Source organism: Crocodylus siamensis, chromosome 6 (genome assembly GCF_052110815.1).
Source record: "Crocodylus siamensis isolate JL-2025a chromosome 6, ASM5211081v1, whole genome shotgun sequence".
Lineage (NCBI taxonomy): Eukaryota > Metazoa > Chordata > Crocodylia > Crocodylidae > Crocodylus > Crocodylus siamensis.
Window position 1 is genome coordinate 89,517,143 of NC_143400.1, and position 16,508 is coordinate 89,533,650.

Sequence of the window (16,508 nt, forward strand, 5' to 3'; positions counted from 1 at the left end):
GACAGAAGAAAATTACTATATAAAATTCTCAGTAATGAATGCAGGAAACTCAGTCCTTTCCAAAACAAACTGTGCACAGATGATGCTAAAATGCAGATTAAACAGTTCAGAACAGAATAAATATCTCACTTTGGTGCATGCAGTATCAACTCAACTTCCCTGGGAGGAGGGAAAAAGCTTAGAGAAAAGCTGTTTAATCAAGTGGATTAATGTACCTGAGGTTCTGTGACACAAGCAGAGAAAGCCTAATATTGTATGATCTACTCCACTGGAGACGGTGAACAATAACATCTGGTAAAATATTTGAGAAGTAATAATGCTGAGTTCAAAGGCAAGAGGAGAAAAGAAGCAAGCCATAGGGCAGCACATTAAGATACTGAAATAAAATTGAGATTTAGTTGGTGCAATAAACAGAGTGAGGCAATAACTGCGGTTGCCACAAGTGATGCTGAGAAATGGAAACAGGTCAAGGTTAAAAAGATAGATTCTAGGTTAAGGCCCCACACTCCCATCCTCAGTGTGTTAGGGTTAAATGAAGACAATTCAAAATGGAGTAGGCGTCCAGAGCAACGGGCTACTGGGGGTGTTTTCTGGTTCTTCCAAGTGCATGGCTAGATCATCAATGAACTGAAGTCATCATGGGCCAACACACATACTTAACTAACACCTTATAGTACAAGGAACCCCCCTGAGTTCCAATGGGGCTATTTGTAGAGTAGGGTACTGCTCATCACAAGTTAAGGGCATCAGAAACTGGGCTGGGTAGCTGCATCTTAGTTTTGACCTCAAGACATCTCCTTATGCATGCTCTTTGTCTGCAAAGAGGCATTAACTGCAAAGCGTTAAGTGGACTTAAAGCCTATATGGGCAAATGTGACTTACGGCAAGATAGTTGATCAGGAGTTTAGTGCAAGTGGAAGGCACAAAGTAACAGAAATCCAGGTGGACTCAGCAGTGAGATTATTTAACACGAGATGTACAGGGATAGGAAGGCTGGTGCTGAGAATTGGGTTGTGATTGTTACAGGTTCACAAGGTCGCTTACAAACTGCTTTCTCCCTAGCTATCTAACAGAAGTGTTTCTCATGTGCCCAACACTACAGTGTCTGGATGCCAGTATTCAATACTCTGCTTTTCTCTGTAGCTCAAACAGCTTCAAACCTGTCTGATCAGTGCGAGTACTCGGCCACTGATGGCACCTTCTGCCTTCCCATGGAAATCTGAGTTCCAGCGTGCATCGCTTGCAGAAAGAGTGATCCCACCTTCTTAATATGCATTCTGAGTAGGGCTGAATGGAGGATGACAATTCCATTTCACAGTACTTAGTTAAGATTCAAAATTTGTTTTAGCTTCCCTTTGGAAGGAACCAAAAGCCTTTTGTTTCTGGAATTGGGTCAGAACGTCCATTAAAGGATTGAAAAGCTCAGCCATTTTCCCATTCGAGTGATTTGGGAATGTCGGACCCATCAAAAATGTCTTCACAAAACATTTCAACTTCAATAAAATGACAGATTCTGACACAAGATGCATTTCATTGAAAATGTTCTGATGAGCTCTAATTGTGAGCTTAATACAGGGAACAGAGGGGTAAGAAATTCCCTTCTCTCTGGATAAGATTTAGGGTTGTCTGAAAATTCATTTTACAAGCTGTTTTTTAAACACAAGGTAATCTGTGGGAAAATGCTAGATGTTCAAATATTTATAACTTAGAATTTTTGCTTTTAGTAGTAGTTCTGCAAAATTGATTTTATGGCCCAGTGGCTTGGAAATAAGAAACAATATAAGAAAAAGAAACCTGGCTTTGGTATTGAGACACCTAATTAACAATGATGCTGTAGTTTTAATAACTCAAGTCAATGGCTCAAATTTTGTTTTCTCATCTTTTTATAATTTCCCCTGATGTCCACTGTGATAGGGTATAGAACCCCTTCAGTAGGCAGGGGACCGTTACTTTGGGATGGAGCTTTCCCACCCTAAACTATCAGACCTGATAGAGTGCAGAAGGGGCAAGCCCAGCTCAGCTTGTGCCAGACTTTGGAGAAGAGCACTCCTCAGCTCCTGGGGAGCACAGCTGAAGGCAAGGACTGCGCAGGGGTGTGCAAAGCAGGCAGTATTCCATTCAGATTCAGCCCGATTCAGGGGGAAGTGATTCGATTTGCTGATTCAGATCACTGTCCCAATTTGATTCAGCCTAACCTGAATCTAAAGATTCGATTCTGATTTGGTGAATAAGCAATTCAGCCATAAACACAACTTTACATGTTTTTTGTTTTTGTTTTCCTACATATGATGAGGTACCAGGCATGCCTCATGAATGCTGAGATGATGGTGTGGAAGGAACATCCCACAGGAACGTGGGGGGGGGGGCTCCCTGCATGCTCGGCGGCAGACCCAGATGTGGACCAGAAATACTTTCAGTCCACTTCCTGGTCCAGCGCCAAGCAAATGGGGACCCCCCCTGCATTTCCTGGGCTCAGTGATTGACCCTGGGAGCTGCCCAAGACCCAGGAAGCATCAATCGTTGAGCCGGGTGGGGGGGTGGGTACCCCTCATGCCCCACAGCGGACCCAGAAGTGGACCGGTCCCAAATGCTTGAGGTATATTTGTATGCCACCACCTGTAACCTAGCCTAAAAGCAGTGGCCCAGGCTCCAACCATGATTGACAGGTTCCAAGGACAAATAGGTAAGCTGCGTGGGAATGATTCTTGGAAATGTTACATCTGTGTTGCTAATAACAATGCATTGCAAAGTTACTCAATGCTGCACAAATGTCCAGGAATCTGCTGCTTGACAATAACCACATCCCTTGAATGGTTTTTCAAATGGAGATATAATCTGTTTAAAAGTATCCTATTCGGCTTGAATTCATTATTTTAACCATTCTTTTGTTATGTTTAAGAGCAGCATAGCCAATTTACATTTTCAATGCAAACACATTGTTGTTATGCTGTGAGTTATGGTTTAAGACATGGTTGGGTGACTTGCTATGCTCTAAGAAATGCAGTTCAGTTGAAATGACTCACCTCCAAGGATCCTGGTTTTCCCTGATAAAAAAAAAAAATGCACATTCTGTGCTAAAAAAAATTGCAAATTCCCTGATTAAAACCCCAAAAGCCATGATTAAAATGAAAGGCCACTACCTATATCTATATATATATCTATAGGTATCAGTTGGACACAATGTTTTCTTGATATATTTCCAATTTTAAAGTAAATTGAAAGTCTACCAGTTCCTCAATCACTATAATAAAATACATGCCTATAAATTTTGGTGTTTGGTTTTGGGTTGTTTACTAGGTCTGTGGAAAGTGGCAAGTATTCGGTTCAGATTCAGATTTGGCCAATTCAGAGGGACAGTGATTCAATTCAGAGATTCAAATTACTGTCCCAATTCGATTTGGCTGAATCAGATCAGAAGATTCAGCACCGCTTTGGAGATTCAGCCATAGACTAAACAGGCAGCAGTCCTCACCACACTGGACACAGCTGCCTCCAGCTGGTAAGTCTGTTGTGGTGGGCGAAGTGGGGAGGGAAGGGGTGTGGGGGAGGGAGGGGTTGGGGCTGGGGTAAGCTGCCCAGCCGGGGTAGGGGATGTGGGATGCTGCCACAGCGGTGCTCGGAGCGGGGGCTATGCCCTGCTGCTGCTTGCCCTCTTCCACTCAAAGTGAGCCACACCTGCTTCATGCCCCCTACCCCTGCCCCAGCTGGGTAAGTGGCGGCAGCACCCGCATCCTGCGCCCCCCCACCCCAGCTGGGCAAGCAGTGGGCTATGCCCGAGTGCCACTTGCCCCCTTCTGCCTGGAGTGAGCTGCACCCACATCCCCTGCCCCGACCCCAGCTAGGCAAGCAGCAGCAGGGCATAGCCCCTGCTCTTAGCACTTCCATGCCTGCATCCTGCACCATTCCCCTGCCTCCCTTCCTGAGTCCCATGCCCCCTGCTCCTTCTGGGCAGCTTGTCCCAGCCCCAATCCCTCCCTCCCCTGCACCCTTTCCCTCCCCCCTCTGCCCCCCACAACAGACTTACCAGCAGGAGGCAGCTGTGTCCAGCATAGTGAGGACTGCTGCCTGTTTAGTTTATGGCTGAATCTCCAAAGCGGCACTGAATCTTTTCCAAATAGATTCAGAGGCTTCAGATTCGATTTGGACCTTTTAACTGGTGTCCCAGTTTGATTCAGATTCAGAGATTTGGTTGTTAAATCAGGCTGAATTTCCTCTGAATTGAATTGGCTGCTGAAGCTTTGCACTGCCCTATTGTTTGTCATGGGAAATCAGAGGTCTCTCTGCCCTCTTAGCTTGCAGAATGCAGGTCCAGGCCCTTCTCTCCCAAGCCACAGACTCCTGGCCCTGCTGGTGTCCCTCACTCCTCCCCACAGACCCCTGGCCCTTTTGGTGCCGGTCACTCCCACCCCCCAGCTCTCTGCTGCCCCCCCCCCAGCTGCCAGGGCCCAGCTCCCTCCTGCCCCACTGCCTGCCTGTTGTGGGCTTGGGCAGGGGGGGCTGGCTCCCTGCTGCTTGGGCAGGGGGGCAGGAGGGACCTGTGTCCCCCAGATCTGTGAGTGGTGTGTGGGCAGATGTGGGTTTGCCTGCTTTGGGCTTGGGCTTCCTGCCCTCCTGTCCTCCACCTGGGACTTCTACAGCCCAGTGGGTGCAAGTTGGTGCCACAGGGCAGATCGGGGCCATGCAGGGAAGCTCCTTGCCACTGCAAGCTCTGCACTGCCCTGGCAAGCATCCTCTGCCTGCATGACATCAGTGGGGGCAGTGGCATGGAGCTGTGTCCCTCACTGCTACTGGGTGGGCAGAGGACACCTTGCCAGGGCAGCATCGAGTTTGCAGCAGCAAGGAGCTTCCCTGCATGGCCCTGCTCTGCCCTGCAGCACCTTGTCGCAACTGGGCTATGGAGGCCCTATAGGAGGGAAGCAGGGCAGGGAGCCCAAGCTGGCAGGGGACAGCCTGCACCTGCCCCTGTCCCCACTCTGTGTAAAGATCTGGGGGAACACAGGTTCCTCCTCCCCCTAGGAATGCATGCAGTGGCAGGAAGCCAGCCCCACCCCTGTCCCCCCCGAATGGCCCAGTCCTGCTCCCCGCCAGAGCTCTGTGGCTGTGCATTCTGGCCCTGGGCCCCAAGCCCCACGCACCCCCCAGATGGGCAGCAGCCCCAGCCCTGCCCACCTCCCTCCCTGCCTCCCTCCCTATGGGGGCCTCAATTCCCCCGCACCCTCCCAGACCTACCTGTGGGAGCTGCTCTCCAGGCTGTCTGGCAGCCATATGCATATACATACACGTGGCACCCCCTGCCTGACTGCCCTCCTCCCGCTCCCCACCAGTCCCTTGCAGGCTGAAACTCTGCAATCCTACAGATGGCTCTTTGTAAAAGTGCAAAATCTGTGGGTTTCTCCATTAAAATGAAAAATCTGTATTTTCCTTGGGTGAAGGGGGAACTTCTTGTTTTTCTACGTTTCACTGTGGGGAAGCAGAAAACGCAGATCCCTGCTCATCTCCAATGACGTGGCTAGATACTAATAGATGTTCTAGAGATGGGAATTTCTGAAGCATCCCACACTGACTTCACTCTGCTCCAATTGATTGTTGTGCTAGTTTGTAATATGGATTTTAGAGGAATCAGAGCTGGGATGAAACATACTATAGAAGTTTTTTTATAACCATCTTAGCTGATGTGTTGCCAGGTTAACACATTTTTACACTGGGTAAATGGTAACTTGGCCACATACAATTAATGGCACCATAAAATGGGAAATAAGCCACAAAATTATTCCTCAATGTATGTAATAATTTTGTGTCTGGTTTCCACTGTGTTTTAAATTGAATATGTGACCTGGTCCCCATCAGGCAGTCTAATGCTGGCTGCGTGGCAGGACTCTGGGACTGGCTCCAGTGCAGTCCTGAGGCTGGGACCCACAATCAGCTGATTGTCAGTCTCAGCCCCAAGACCACACTGCAGTCTTGAACTGGCTCTGGTGCAGTCCTAGGGCTGAAAGCGACAATCGTCTGATCGGTGGGCTCACCCTCAGGGCCACACCAGAGCAAGTCTGACATTCCAGTGTAGTCCTAGGGCTGGGACCCCCAATCACCTGATTAGCAGTCCTATCTCTGGGACTGCACTGGAGTCTTGATCTGGCTGTGGAGTAGTCCCAGGGTTGAGAACAACCATTAGCTGATTGGTGCTCCCAGCCCCGGAACCCCATCAGGTCACAGGCACCCAGCTTTCCATTTGCCAGTGCATGGGGAGCCTGGGATTATCATCATGATCAGTGCTGTAGCAAGGAAGTTTGGTGGCTGGGACAAGATGGAAAAACACCAGCCCCAAACTTTAATAATTATAAAAATAATAATTTTAAGTGTGTGCCAAATATGAAAAATATTACATTTATTATCATATATTCAAAAATTAAAATTCAAAAACATACTTTCCGGGCTGATTTGGGGGGCCATGTCTTTGTGGGGAGTGGGAGTGGTAGGTTATATACCACCCCTATGTTGGGCTTTAGTAGGGCATGAGTGGGCCTGTGCTAGGGCACCTTTGGTGCCTGCCACTTTAAGGTTTGAGAGCAGGCAGCAGGGCAGCCTGCAGGTGTGGGCTAGCTCTAATGAGGCAGGAAACTGCAGGAGAGCCCTGGGGTAGGAGGAGTTGGCTAAGCTGCCTCCATTTTAGATCCAGGCTCTCAGGAATGAGGCTGGAGTCTGCTGCCGGCAGCTGGGATAACAACATCTGGCTGAGCTTCTGCTCACAACATCTTGGAGGTCAGGGCAGGAGTTATGGGGATGGCAGGAGGCTCCTGGTCCTGGGTATGACTTGAAACTGCACCCTGCTGGGCAAGGATGGCCTGGTGGGACTGCCCGTGGTGGGGAAGTTTCCTAGAAATGCAAGGCCAGTTGCGTCCCCAGTGAAAGGTGGGTAGGGGTGCCTTATAACCCCAGCCCCCATTACTCGGTGGATGATTAGGAATGGGAACAGACAGTGGAGGGGCAGGTGCACCTAGAGAGAGGCACCTAAGCCCCCCAAGGTGGTAAGACTCCCCAGGGAGGGGGGAAATGGAAGAGAGTGACCCCAGTGAGTGGGACAGAAGTTGTATGTGGCCCACCTGGGGTAGATGCACGGTGGCTCCTGAAGGGCTGTGCACTGTAGGTGTAGAGTACGTTTGCACGGGTGATCTGAAGGGCTACACTGGGGGCGTGTTGAGTAGGGCTGTAGAGGTGGCCTGAAGAGCAGCACACGGGCCAGCCCCCATAAGGACATGAATATATGAAGTTGCCCGGTGGAGGGCTAGCAGCAGAGTCAGCCCAGCGTGAGGTGTAAGGCTGGTGTCACGTAGAGAAGGGAAGCTTGAGCAACCTGAAGGGCTGCATGTGGACTGGCCAGTGTGAGAGTAGGTAAGCCCAACGGCCCTGAGAGGAGCTGCTCAGGGACCAGGGCAGGTAGAGAGTGCCCCAGTGAGGGGCAGTATGTAAGAGGCCCAGTGAGAGTGGGTGGAGTGAAAGGGGCCCCAGTGGGGGGGGGGGGGGAGGGGGAGGGCGATATGCATGTGGCCCAGTGAAGGACAGAGTACGACAAACCCAACATAGGACTGAGTTTAGCTGGGCCTTAGGCTGGTGTTATGATCTACTTATGACACCATCTGCAAGGCATGGGACATGGTATAGAGGTGGTGTGGAGCTGTGTAGAATGCCCCCTGGCATTGGGGCATTAAAATGCGTAGCATCCTGCATTTAACATCAATTATTAAACCAGCAAGTTCTGGCAGGAAAGACTGGGTGGACTGTCCCATATAGACGGGTGACTGGGCTAATGTTGAGACTCAGCCCTGAGCCAGGCTCCCCCTCCTGCCCCAACCCCCCCCCCCCAACCGGGGCACATGGGAGGCCATTCGCTCTCAGCTCACTAGCACAATATTGACTTGCCTGTTGGTGCCCCTTCACTTTGGCATCCAGGGCGGTCACCTTGCTCCCCTTTCCCTTGCTACAGTACTGATCATGATCCCCGGTTCCCCCTGCACTGGGATGAAGTAATGGAGTTATTGGGAGTGACCCCCAATTCCAGAATTGTGCCTTCTGTCATGCACGTGTAGCACGGCAGGAGGTGAGATTGTTGAGATTAGAAAACAGATACCACGATGTCATCAAGTGAACGTAGACCAGGGCCATGGTGCCTCCGGAGTTGGGGGAGGGAGGGGGGGCACCAGATTGCTGACCGGGGGGGCGGACCCAGCAGCCAGTCGCCGCGCTTGGAACCACCAGCGCTGAAAGCAGAAGTGCAACTCTGTCGGCACTTCTGGTTTCACAGCTGGCACTTCCAGGGGGTGCACTGCCAATCTCAGGGAGTGCATGTGCACCCACGTGCATCCCTACGCCTCACCAGTGACCTTGCCATTTTAAAAAACAGGTAAGTGTGCTGAAACAATTAAATTAACAGGAAGCAAAATATTCCCCAGATTCTTTACTTCCTGGGTTATAATTATAAAGAAAATATCCTGAAGCTTCCTGCTGATAGATGTTTGAATTTACCTCTGTTAACCTTTGCAGGATTTTGAGATGAGAATTTTAGCTGTGCTGCTCTGCCAGAAGAAAGAGCTAATCAAGTGAAGAATGATTGCAGAAGTTTCTTCTTGACCATTGCATAAAAAAACCAAGGAAGACACGTTCTTTTTCTCTCTTTAAAATATTGCTTCCTCATGCTGTTTGAGATTAACAGCACAAAAATAGCTATCCTCATACAGCTAGCAGCAAATGGTTTTCTTAGCTGGAACTCTGCTGAAAGAAAACCTAAAGTATCCTTATAGTAAAATCTTCAGATATGAATTTAAATAAAGGTAAGCACAGGATTTCTGGCCTGACTATACAGGAGTAACTGCTGAGATGGTAGGTAACAATTTTCAAAAGTGCTTAATAAATTTAAACTCCCAAGTATCATTTCAAAAAGTGATTTAGGCCTTTTGTTGCAAAGGCGTTAGGGCACTGCAGTCTCTGGCCCCTACATTGAATTCAAAACTTCCTGTTAGGTGCTGAAACCCCTTATCTACACCTTTGAAAATGGTGGGGAGTGGGTGGGAGGTGAAGGGGAGACACCTGCACTTTGGTGTCTGCCTCAAAGATAGGTATGCATTTTATTCATGTAAAATGTTTCAGGCAAAATATATTAAGTGTGTGAACCCAGGTTCCTCCTTTTTCAGTTGACTACACTAACCCTTTAAAGTACAGTCAAATTCTTAATCTCGCTCCCATTGCAGTCCAATGAATCTGAAGTCCTTTCCTTTCCATAAAGCTAACAGATGTCTACTGCAATAAAGTGGCAGAAACTATTACTATTACTATTATTATTACTATTACTATTACTACCTTTTGTCAGGGCCACAGATTTGGGCATTTGTGGTGCAACAAATGGTATAGACATCCGCTTGCTTTCCCTTTGTGCCACCATGAAGATTGTTACGGTGGCACAGAGAGAGAGGTTTTAGTAGGACTTTTGAAAGTGTCTAAGGAAGTTAGGTGCCTAACCTTCTCTGCTTTCACTGTGGTTAGGTACCTAACCCACTTAAGTACATAGTCAGATTTTCAAAGATGCCTGAACAGGTTAGATGCCTCACGCAAATTGAAATTAGTGAGCTAAGCTTTAACGTGCTTAGTTCTCCCTCTCCTTGTCCCATTAGAAACCTGTATGCTCCTTCAGGTGTCTATATACCTTTGTAAAGATGTAACTTTCAGTGAGACTTAGGCTACCAAGTTCCCTAGCCACTTTTGAAAGTGAGGCTGAGGCTCCTAAATTACTTTAAGTACTTGGGAAAATGTTACCCATTATAAGACGGGGTGGTCCCCAAAGGATAATCTTTCACTCTCAACAGGAGCCTATGGGGTGAAAGAGGGGAAAGATACAGCTGACAAATTCTGCAGACTGGGGCAGCGGTGCTCAAAGTTGTGGCCCCATGGGCCAGATCAGTGGCACTGGTCCATGGGCCTGGTCCCACGGGCAGGTTCAGTCCATGGCTGGATCCAGCATAGGGGCAGCCTGCAGGGTTGATTTCTCAGATGAGATCCAAAGCGGTAGCAACCCCTGTACCCTGGATCTAGCCACACTGGGCTCCCTCTGGGTCCAAAAATTTGGCAATGGGGACGAGTGGCAGCTTTAACTGCTGCAGCTCTGAAAGCCGCCTACTGCCAAATTTCCAGACCATGGGTCAGATGGCTCAGTCCCACGGGCCATATTCAGCCCACAGGCCAGAAATTGAGCACCACTGGACTAGGGAAACAATTTAAAGCTACCAGGTCTGTTGTTCACATGACTATTGGCATTTGTTACGAGCCCTTTTTGATCAAGTATGGTGGAGGACAAGGAGCTATCACCTGTTTCAATATTTTCAGACTGACTTATATTTTCAGTGATCCTATCCTATAGCACCCTGCTTTATGATATGACATCAATTCGTTTTGCTGCAACACGGTAGTGGTTTGATGCTGCCGTGCTGTTCTGCACGATGATGCAAATAAAGTAATGCCAAAGTGCACCATTTGAACTGTTCTCCTTTCAGCTTACGGAGGGTGACAAATATGTTTGCAGTATGACAACAGATGGATTCAAGGTTGCCTCATTTCCGCTGGAAGGTACCTCTTACCTGCTGCATACGTTTCCTGGATTCACTACGATTTTATCCCAACCAGCTAAACTGGCAGAAGATAAACTGCCTACCAATATAGGTTTGTGGCTGCGTATTGCAAATTTGTGATCAAGAGTATTGAAAGAATTACTGGTTGTAGAGGGAAGAACACAAAGAGCTAACCATTAGAAAGTGGGGTTTTTGCAGTAAATATTTGATATAGTATTTAGAAGTCATGAAAACATTAGGTTGTTTTTGTCTCTCTCCCATGTACAGCAAATGGAGAAGGCAGCAATCAAGTCTAATTTTTAGAGAGACCCCCAACAGTAGCCAAGTTTGTAGGCACCAAAGTTATTGCAAGTATATCCAGAATCTCTCTGGCAATAAAAGTAATTTACTTCCTCCTTCATTATTTAAAGCTTCTCCAAGGGTGCAAGGCTCTTTAAAACTCTTTGAGAAGTAATTACCTCCCAGACCTACTTTAATCTCAAGATTTGACAGACTAAGACTATTCCCAAGATGTCAGAGTGAATCCTGGGTGGGGGATTTGGGTTGGCATTTTCACTCACGGAATCGTTAATTAAAACCTTTTCACAAAGGTAACAAAGATCCAGAAATTTGCTTCCTTTCTGTGATCAGTTCTGTGGCTAATCTTGCCATTTGGAGCTTTCTCACTTGAAAAGTATTATAGGAACATCACAAACATAAAAGATGAATTTTTGAACAGTATCTGGCTTCTCCCCATGAATGTACTAATCTGCTGAAGTGGGCTGCGATAGATTGTCAATCACCCAAGCTTCCTTACCTCCCCATTCTGGCTGGAATGACAATTCAATGCTTTTTATATTCAGATGAAAATAAGTGCCCTGAAGTATCTCTTCCCTTACATTTTAACTACCTGGTCCAACTTTCTATGTTAAACAGATAGCATTACTCAAACTGCCAACTACACAGTTAGTCTAATTTAATTAGATTCTTTTTAATACCTGGTTCCCAGGCTAAATTAAGACAGTTTAATCATCTGCCCTTACTGCCTCAGAGTGACCTTTTGAATGCACAGGCTTGTTTTACAATTTTCCTCTCCTTGCTTTGTAAATTAATTCCATACTGTGTTGCAATTTGCTGTGTGTCTAAGCCCATTGCACCTGGTCTTTGCGCTGAGTGTCATGGAACCGCCTGCCAGGCTGAGCTGCTGCCACTTTGCAAGAGCGGCTCTACCCTGAGCTACACCGCTGACTTCTAGCACTGACACTTTATCATAAGATTGCTTGCTGCTCCCCCACAGACTACAGCAGACCATGTCCCAACCTCAGGATCAGCTCATGATGTAACTAAGTGGGCCTAGAAAATGTCAAGCAGTGGAGATTTGAAAGCAGGGGCTCTTATTTCTTGCCAGAAGCAACGGTGCATGATGTGCAACCTTAGAAAATATGTTCATGCGTCATCAGCAGTTATCTTGCAACAAATCTCTGACCAGGAATCAGGTGGCAATGGTTTTTTGGAAACAAACAGGCAAAACATACAGCGTAGTGTTTATAGAACAACTGAACTTTAGCTGATTCCTTCTATGAGTTAGACCTGCAAATTGAGACAAGAATTTTTATGTGCAGTAAAACACTGGGAAATGATGTTAAAAATGGGCATACTCTTTGTCCTACCTCACTATAAGCAAACAGCCCTAATGAAATCCATTGGTTAAATGATGAACTCCATTTCCTGAGCCTTATGACCCCGCAGCAGTGTAAATCCAGAAAAACTCCACTCAAGTTACTGGAGGTATCGAGGTGTCAGACTAGTATGATGGCAGAATCTAGACGCAGCCTGTAACACTGCGATCTGGATTCTACCACCTCCATGTTCCAGTGTGGTCGCAGAAAAAAAGGAGAGTGCAGGGTACCTACAAATGAACTTTTACAGCCAAGTCCCCTCAAACCAAGGACATTTTATTTTTGGTTCTCACATGCTTCATCTTTGGCTTTGTGCCAGAGGAACCAAGCTGTCCTGACAGTTTGTGGATGTAAGATTTTGAAAGGGTATTGGGGGATGCAATTGCAAAATTTGAAGCTTGAGATTTGTGGTCTTGTCCAATTAGGTTACAAAATGATATGTTAAATTTGGTAAATGTCTCCCTTTGTCCACAAAGGCTCAGGACTGCCAAAGCCATGAGTATTGTTAAGGCATACGGCAAGCACTATTGCAGGATGAGATTCAGGTATGCTGAAGAAACGTGCACAACACCTCCCTGGACTTTTCTGGATGCGAGCCATTTCTCTGCCCTAGTGCAGAGAAAAGTGAATCCTCCTTATGTTGCATTTCAGTGCTTATTTTATTAAAATGCATGAGTTCCTGGTTCCTGTTGTAAATATGCATCATTACCATGTCTGTTTCTAAGACTATATTATTCTTCTATAATCAAGAGGGTGCTCAAAGAACCATCCAGATTCAAACCCTGGATCTAACCTAAGTGTGGAAGGGGGTTCAGAGCACAGACCTGTTCATAATAGGCTGAATCTAAAACACCCTGGTCCTAGGGAAAGTTTGTCCTCTGGTTTCATACATACTTCTCTGGCAGTATTTAAACTAATGGGAAATTTTCCTTGCCCATTATAGATGGACAATATCTGGACTGTAAGTTTTTCAGGCTAGTTACAGCTAAGCTTCTATTTTCCCAAGTGAAGTACTGCCAGTTCGATGTCAAATGAGTAACTACAATAAAAGTATTTTTCTTCTGCCCTAAATAATCTCATTTCAGCTTGAAATGTGCTGCGAAATTCATTTGAAATCCATTATCCCATTACACTAACAGGATTGACTCATAGCGCACATCAGCCAAGGTGGGGCAGAAATTAAAATGATACCTCAACAGCTGCCTTTGCTCTTTCAAATTCCTCCTCCATAGAGTGATTACGGGAGAGGAGTGGACCTCCCCAGCGCTGTTCTTTGGTTGATCGTGCCTATAAAGAATGAAAAAAGAACAGTGATAAGCTTTATCATAAATTCATGAGTTCCTTTTTCCTCCCTCACTTCACCAGCACCCAAAGTGACCTTCACCTTGTGCAAACCACTCATTTCCCTGCCAACTGTGGGCACAGTTTTGGCAGAGTTCAGTGCTTCAGAGGAGCAAAATAACTTATCATTCCCTACAGTTGTCGTTTCACTTGGGTTTTGGACCTGTTAAACAGCTTTGTTTATAGACACCGATGATAACCATTGCTTGAAGTTGCAAAGTAAAAAGACCATTTGGAGTCATTTTAAAAGGGTATGTAGCGTTAAAATGTTGTGCCTGAGATGATCTATTTTCTTTTCTCTTAATTTTGCTCCATTATGGGGGAAGGTGAATATGTGTTGGAACTGTAATAAGGAGAACCACGAAGTCCATTCCTAGACTGATACCACTTCTTTTTTGAATGAACTGTATTCAGCATGATTAACACCCCTCTGAAGCTGAGATTTATGTTCAAGAATTGGATCCCATGTAGCTTAGCCTGTATTATCCGAACTTTTTTTATTATCAGCCCAAACTCCCTGTTATCTACATTAAGGTCCCATTTCCTGATGCCTGTTAATTATACTGGAAATCTTGATGATCTGAAAAGTTGATTTTTTTCTGAATTTATGCCACAATCCCTAAGGCAATCATATCATCAAGACTTCACTGTAGCTGTTTCTGTAAATTGCAATCCACTTGAAGCAGCACTTAACTGAATTTATATTTTAGTGTTTGTTCCCAAATAGACAACCATTTGCAATAAAAAGCAGAACGTGCTATGCCGTATTCTTGCCCTTTCTGTCTACCATGCACTTCTGCTTCGGATTTAACAATGAAAAATCAGCACTTGAGAGATCCTAGCCATAAGTATATGGGGAGGGAACTTCTTGACGCTGATAAAAGGATATAGGATTGATTGGCACACAGGAACTGCATAGGGTATTTACAAACATAAGTAGCTGCCTGATTTTCTCTTATCAAAGTGATTCAGCATGGACAGAAAATTTTTTTTGTCAGCTCTTGAGTGTTTGACTAGGGATAGCAAAAATAAAATTTAAAGAAAGATCTTGAAGAAAGTGTGTGGGAATAAAGTTACACTGGGAATACTTGGCTACTTTGTCTTAAGACTCTTATATTAATCATTTCCACTAATATATTTTTAATACGCCATGTACTCCATCCAGCCTGGTCTGCAGGAGGAAGCTGAGCCTATGTATTCTGTGCACTTTCTGTTTTTTGTGTTCAGGGCCATGGGCTGAGATTAGTATAGTAACTTATGTATAGTATCTATCCATCTACATCTATAGTAACTATTGTTCATTAGTATAAGTAACTTTTTTATACTGGGTATTTTTGTCACTTTTCGTACTTTGAGGACTATGTTCTTAACTAAAGATACACCTGCACTTCAGGGCTTATGTCTAAATCTAAATCAAAACCAGGCCTGCTTCTTCCCAAAGTTTGGAGATTTGTAGCTGTGGAGCTCTAGAGCATGGCTTGAAATTGGTGATCTATGAAAAGGGAGAGATGCAGTGGTGAATTGAATCCAGGGGACATACGTGAATTTTAATCTGCATGAGCTTTCCCTACATTTGGCACTGTTTAGAAACTTGTTCTTAAGACCTTTCTACTGACTCTTCCCACAGCATATGCTGCACTGACTTTGAGCAGGGCATTCGGCATGTGACCTATCACGGCTTGGGCAACCTGCCAGTTCCTGTGCCCTTACTTCAAAAGCTAGATTTGCCAGAGGCTGCACGGACAGAGCTGAAGAGATGGATGATTCTTCTTGCTATCATTAGCTCCTTCCTCTGCAGTCTTCTCACCAGCCAGTCCACTGGAAACACGTTCTTGAGTTTCTCTCTACAACTTTTCTTCTGTTGAAAACCTTTTTATTTATCCTTTTGCACCAAAGGCACAGTGTAAACACCTGTGTCATGCTGCAGCATGGAAAACCCACATGGGTTTACTTCTAGCCTTACCAAATAGGAACTGTTCTCTGACTCTGCTAATCTCTTACACTTGTGCTTGTCCAAAGTTAAACTTATTAGCCATTTTTCTGCCCATAGTTCCATCTGTCTTAATTTACAGTATTATAATTCTTATGACTTCCAATATTAAAACTACAGTGAGCCAGATTCATCTTCAGTGTAATTTTGCTTGCTTCAAATTCATATCTGAACCTGATGCCTTGTGATGGATGTACCCACCAGTCCTGGAATGACCACTGCAGGGAGGCAGTATCCTATTATTCAGAGGTATTCCCGGAAGCAAACGGACAAAATGTACTCAACAAGAACCGTAGGGCTCTGTGCTATCCTTAGTGCACAGACTCAGCATCTAAACGAGGGGCGGCCAATTATTTTGGGCAGAGGGCTGCTTACTGAGTTTTACTGCATGATAGGCAGCCCAGGGCAGATGAATATTAATTTTCTAAATTTTTTAGGGGCCCCGCGGGCCAGATAGAATGGCCTGGCGGGCCGCATCCAGCTCCCAGGCCGCATTTTGCCCACCCCTGAGCCACAGAGAGAGGATTCTCATGTCAAGCGTATGGAGTATTTTTTTTTGTTGATTCTCTTATATCAGATCAAGGCTTGGCTGTGCAGGTGTTGTCACTAGCAGGGATTCAGCTTCTTTGACCAGGGGATGTTGTTCCAAGAGGAAGGCTTGCTAGGAAAAGAGGGGATCCACCTGAGCAAGAAAGGGAAGAGCATTTTTGCAGACAGACTCGCTAACCTAGTGAGGAGGGCCTTAAGCCGAGTTTGTAGGGGGCTGGAGAACAAAGCCCTGAGGTAAGTGGGGAAGTGGGAGACCTGGAGGAAGCACAAGGAGGAGAGGGCAACAGGGGAGGCCGCTTGATTCTTCCTGAGAAAATGGGACAATTGCCTCGTTACGTCAGGTGTGTGTAGACAAAT

The 16,508-nt window shown here is 46.1% G+C and overlaps 1 protein-coding gene across 4 annotated transcripts in view; it reads right to left on the bottom strand.

The window, feature by feature from the left end:
* The window catches only part of PEX5L (peroxisomal biogenesis factor 5 like), a 213,945-nt gene that overhangs the window by 22,964 nt on the left and 174,473 nt on the right, over positions 1–16,508 (bottom strand). For all 4 annotated transcript variants that reach the window (XM_090051218.1, XM_090051216.1, XM_090051215.1 and 1 more), the window contains one exon: positions 13,463–13,558. In XM_090051218.1, coding sequence (XP_089907344.1) covers positions 13,463–13,558 — 96 coding nt within the window. The remainder of the gene's footprint in view (positions 1–13,462; positions 13,559–16,508) is intronic.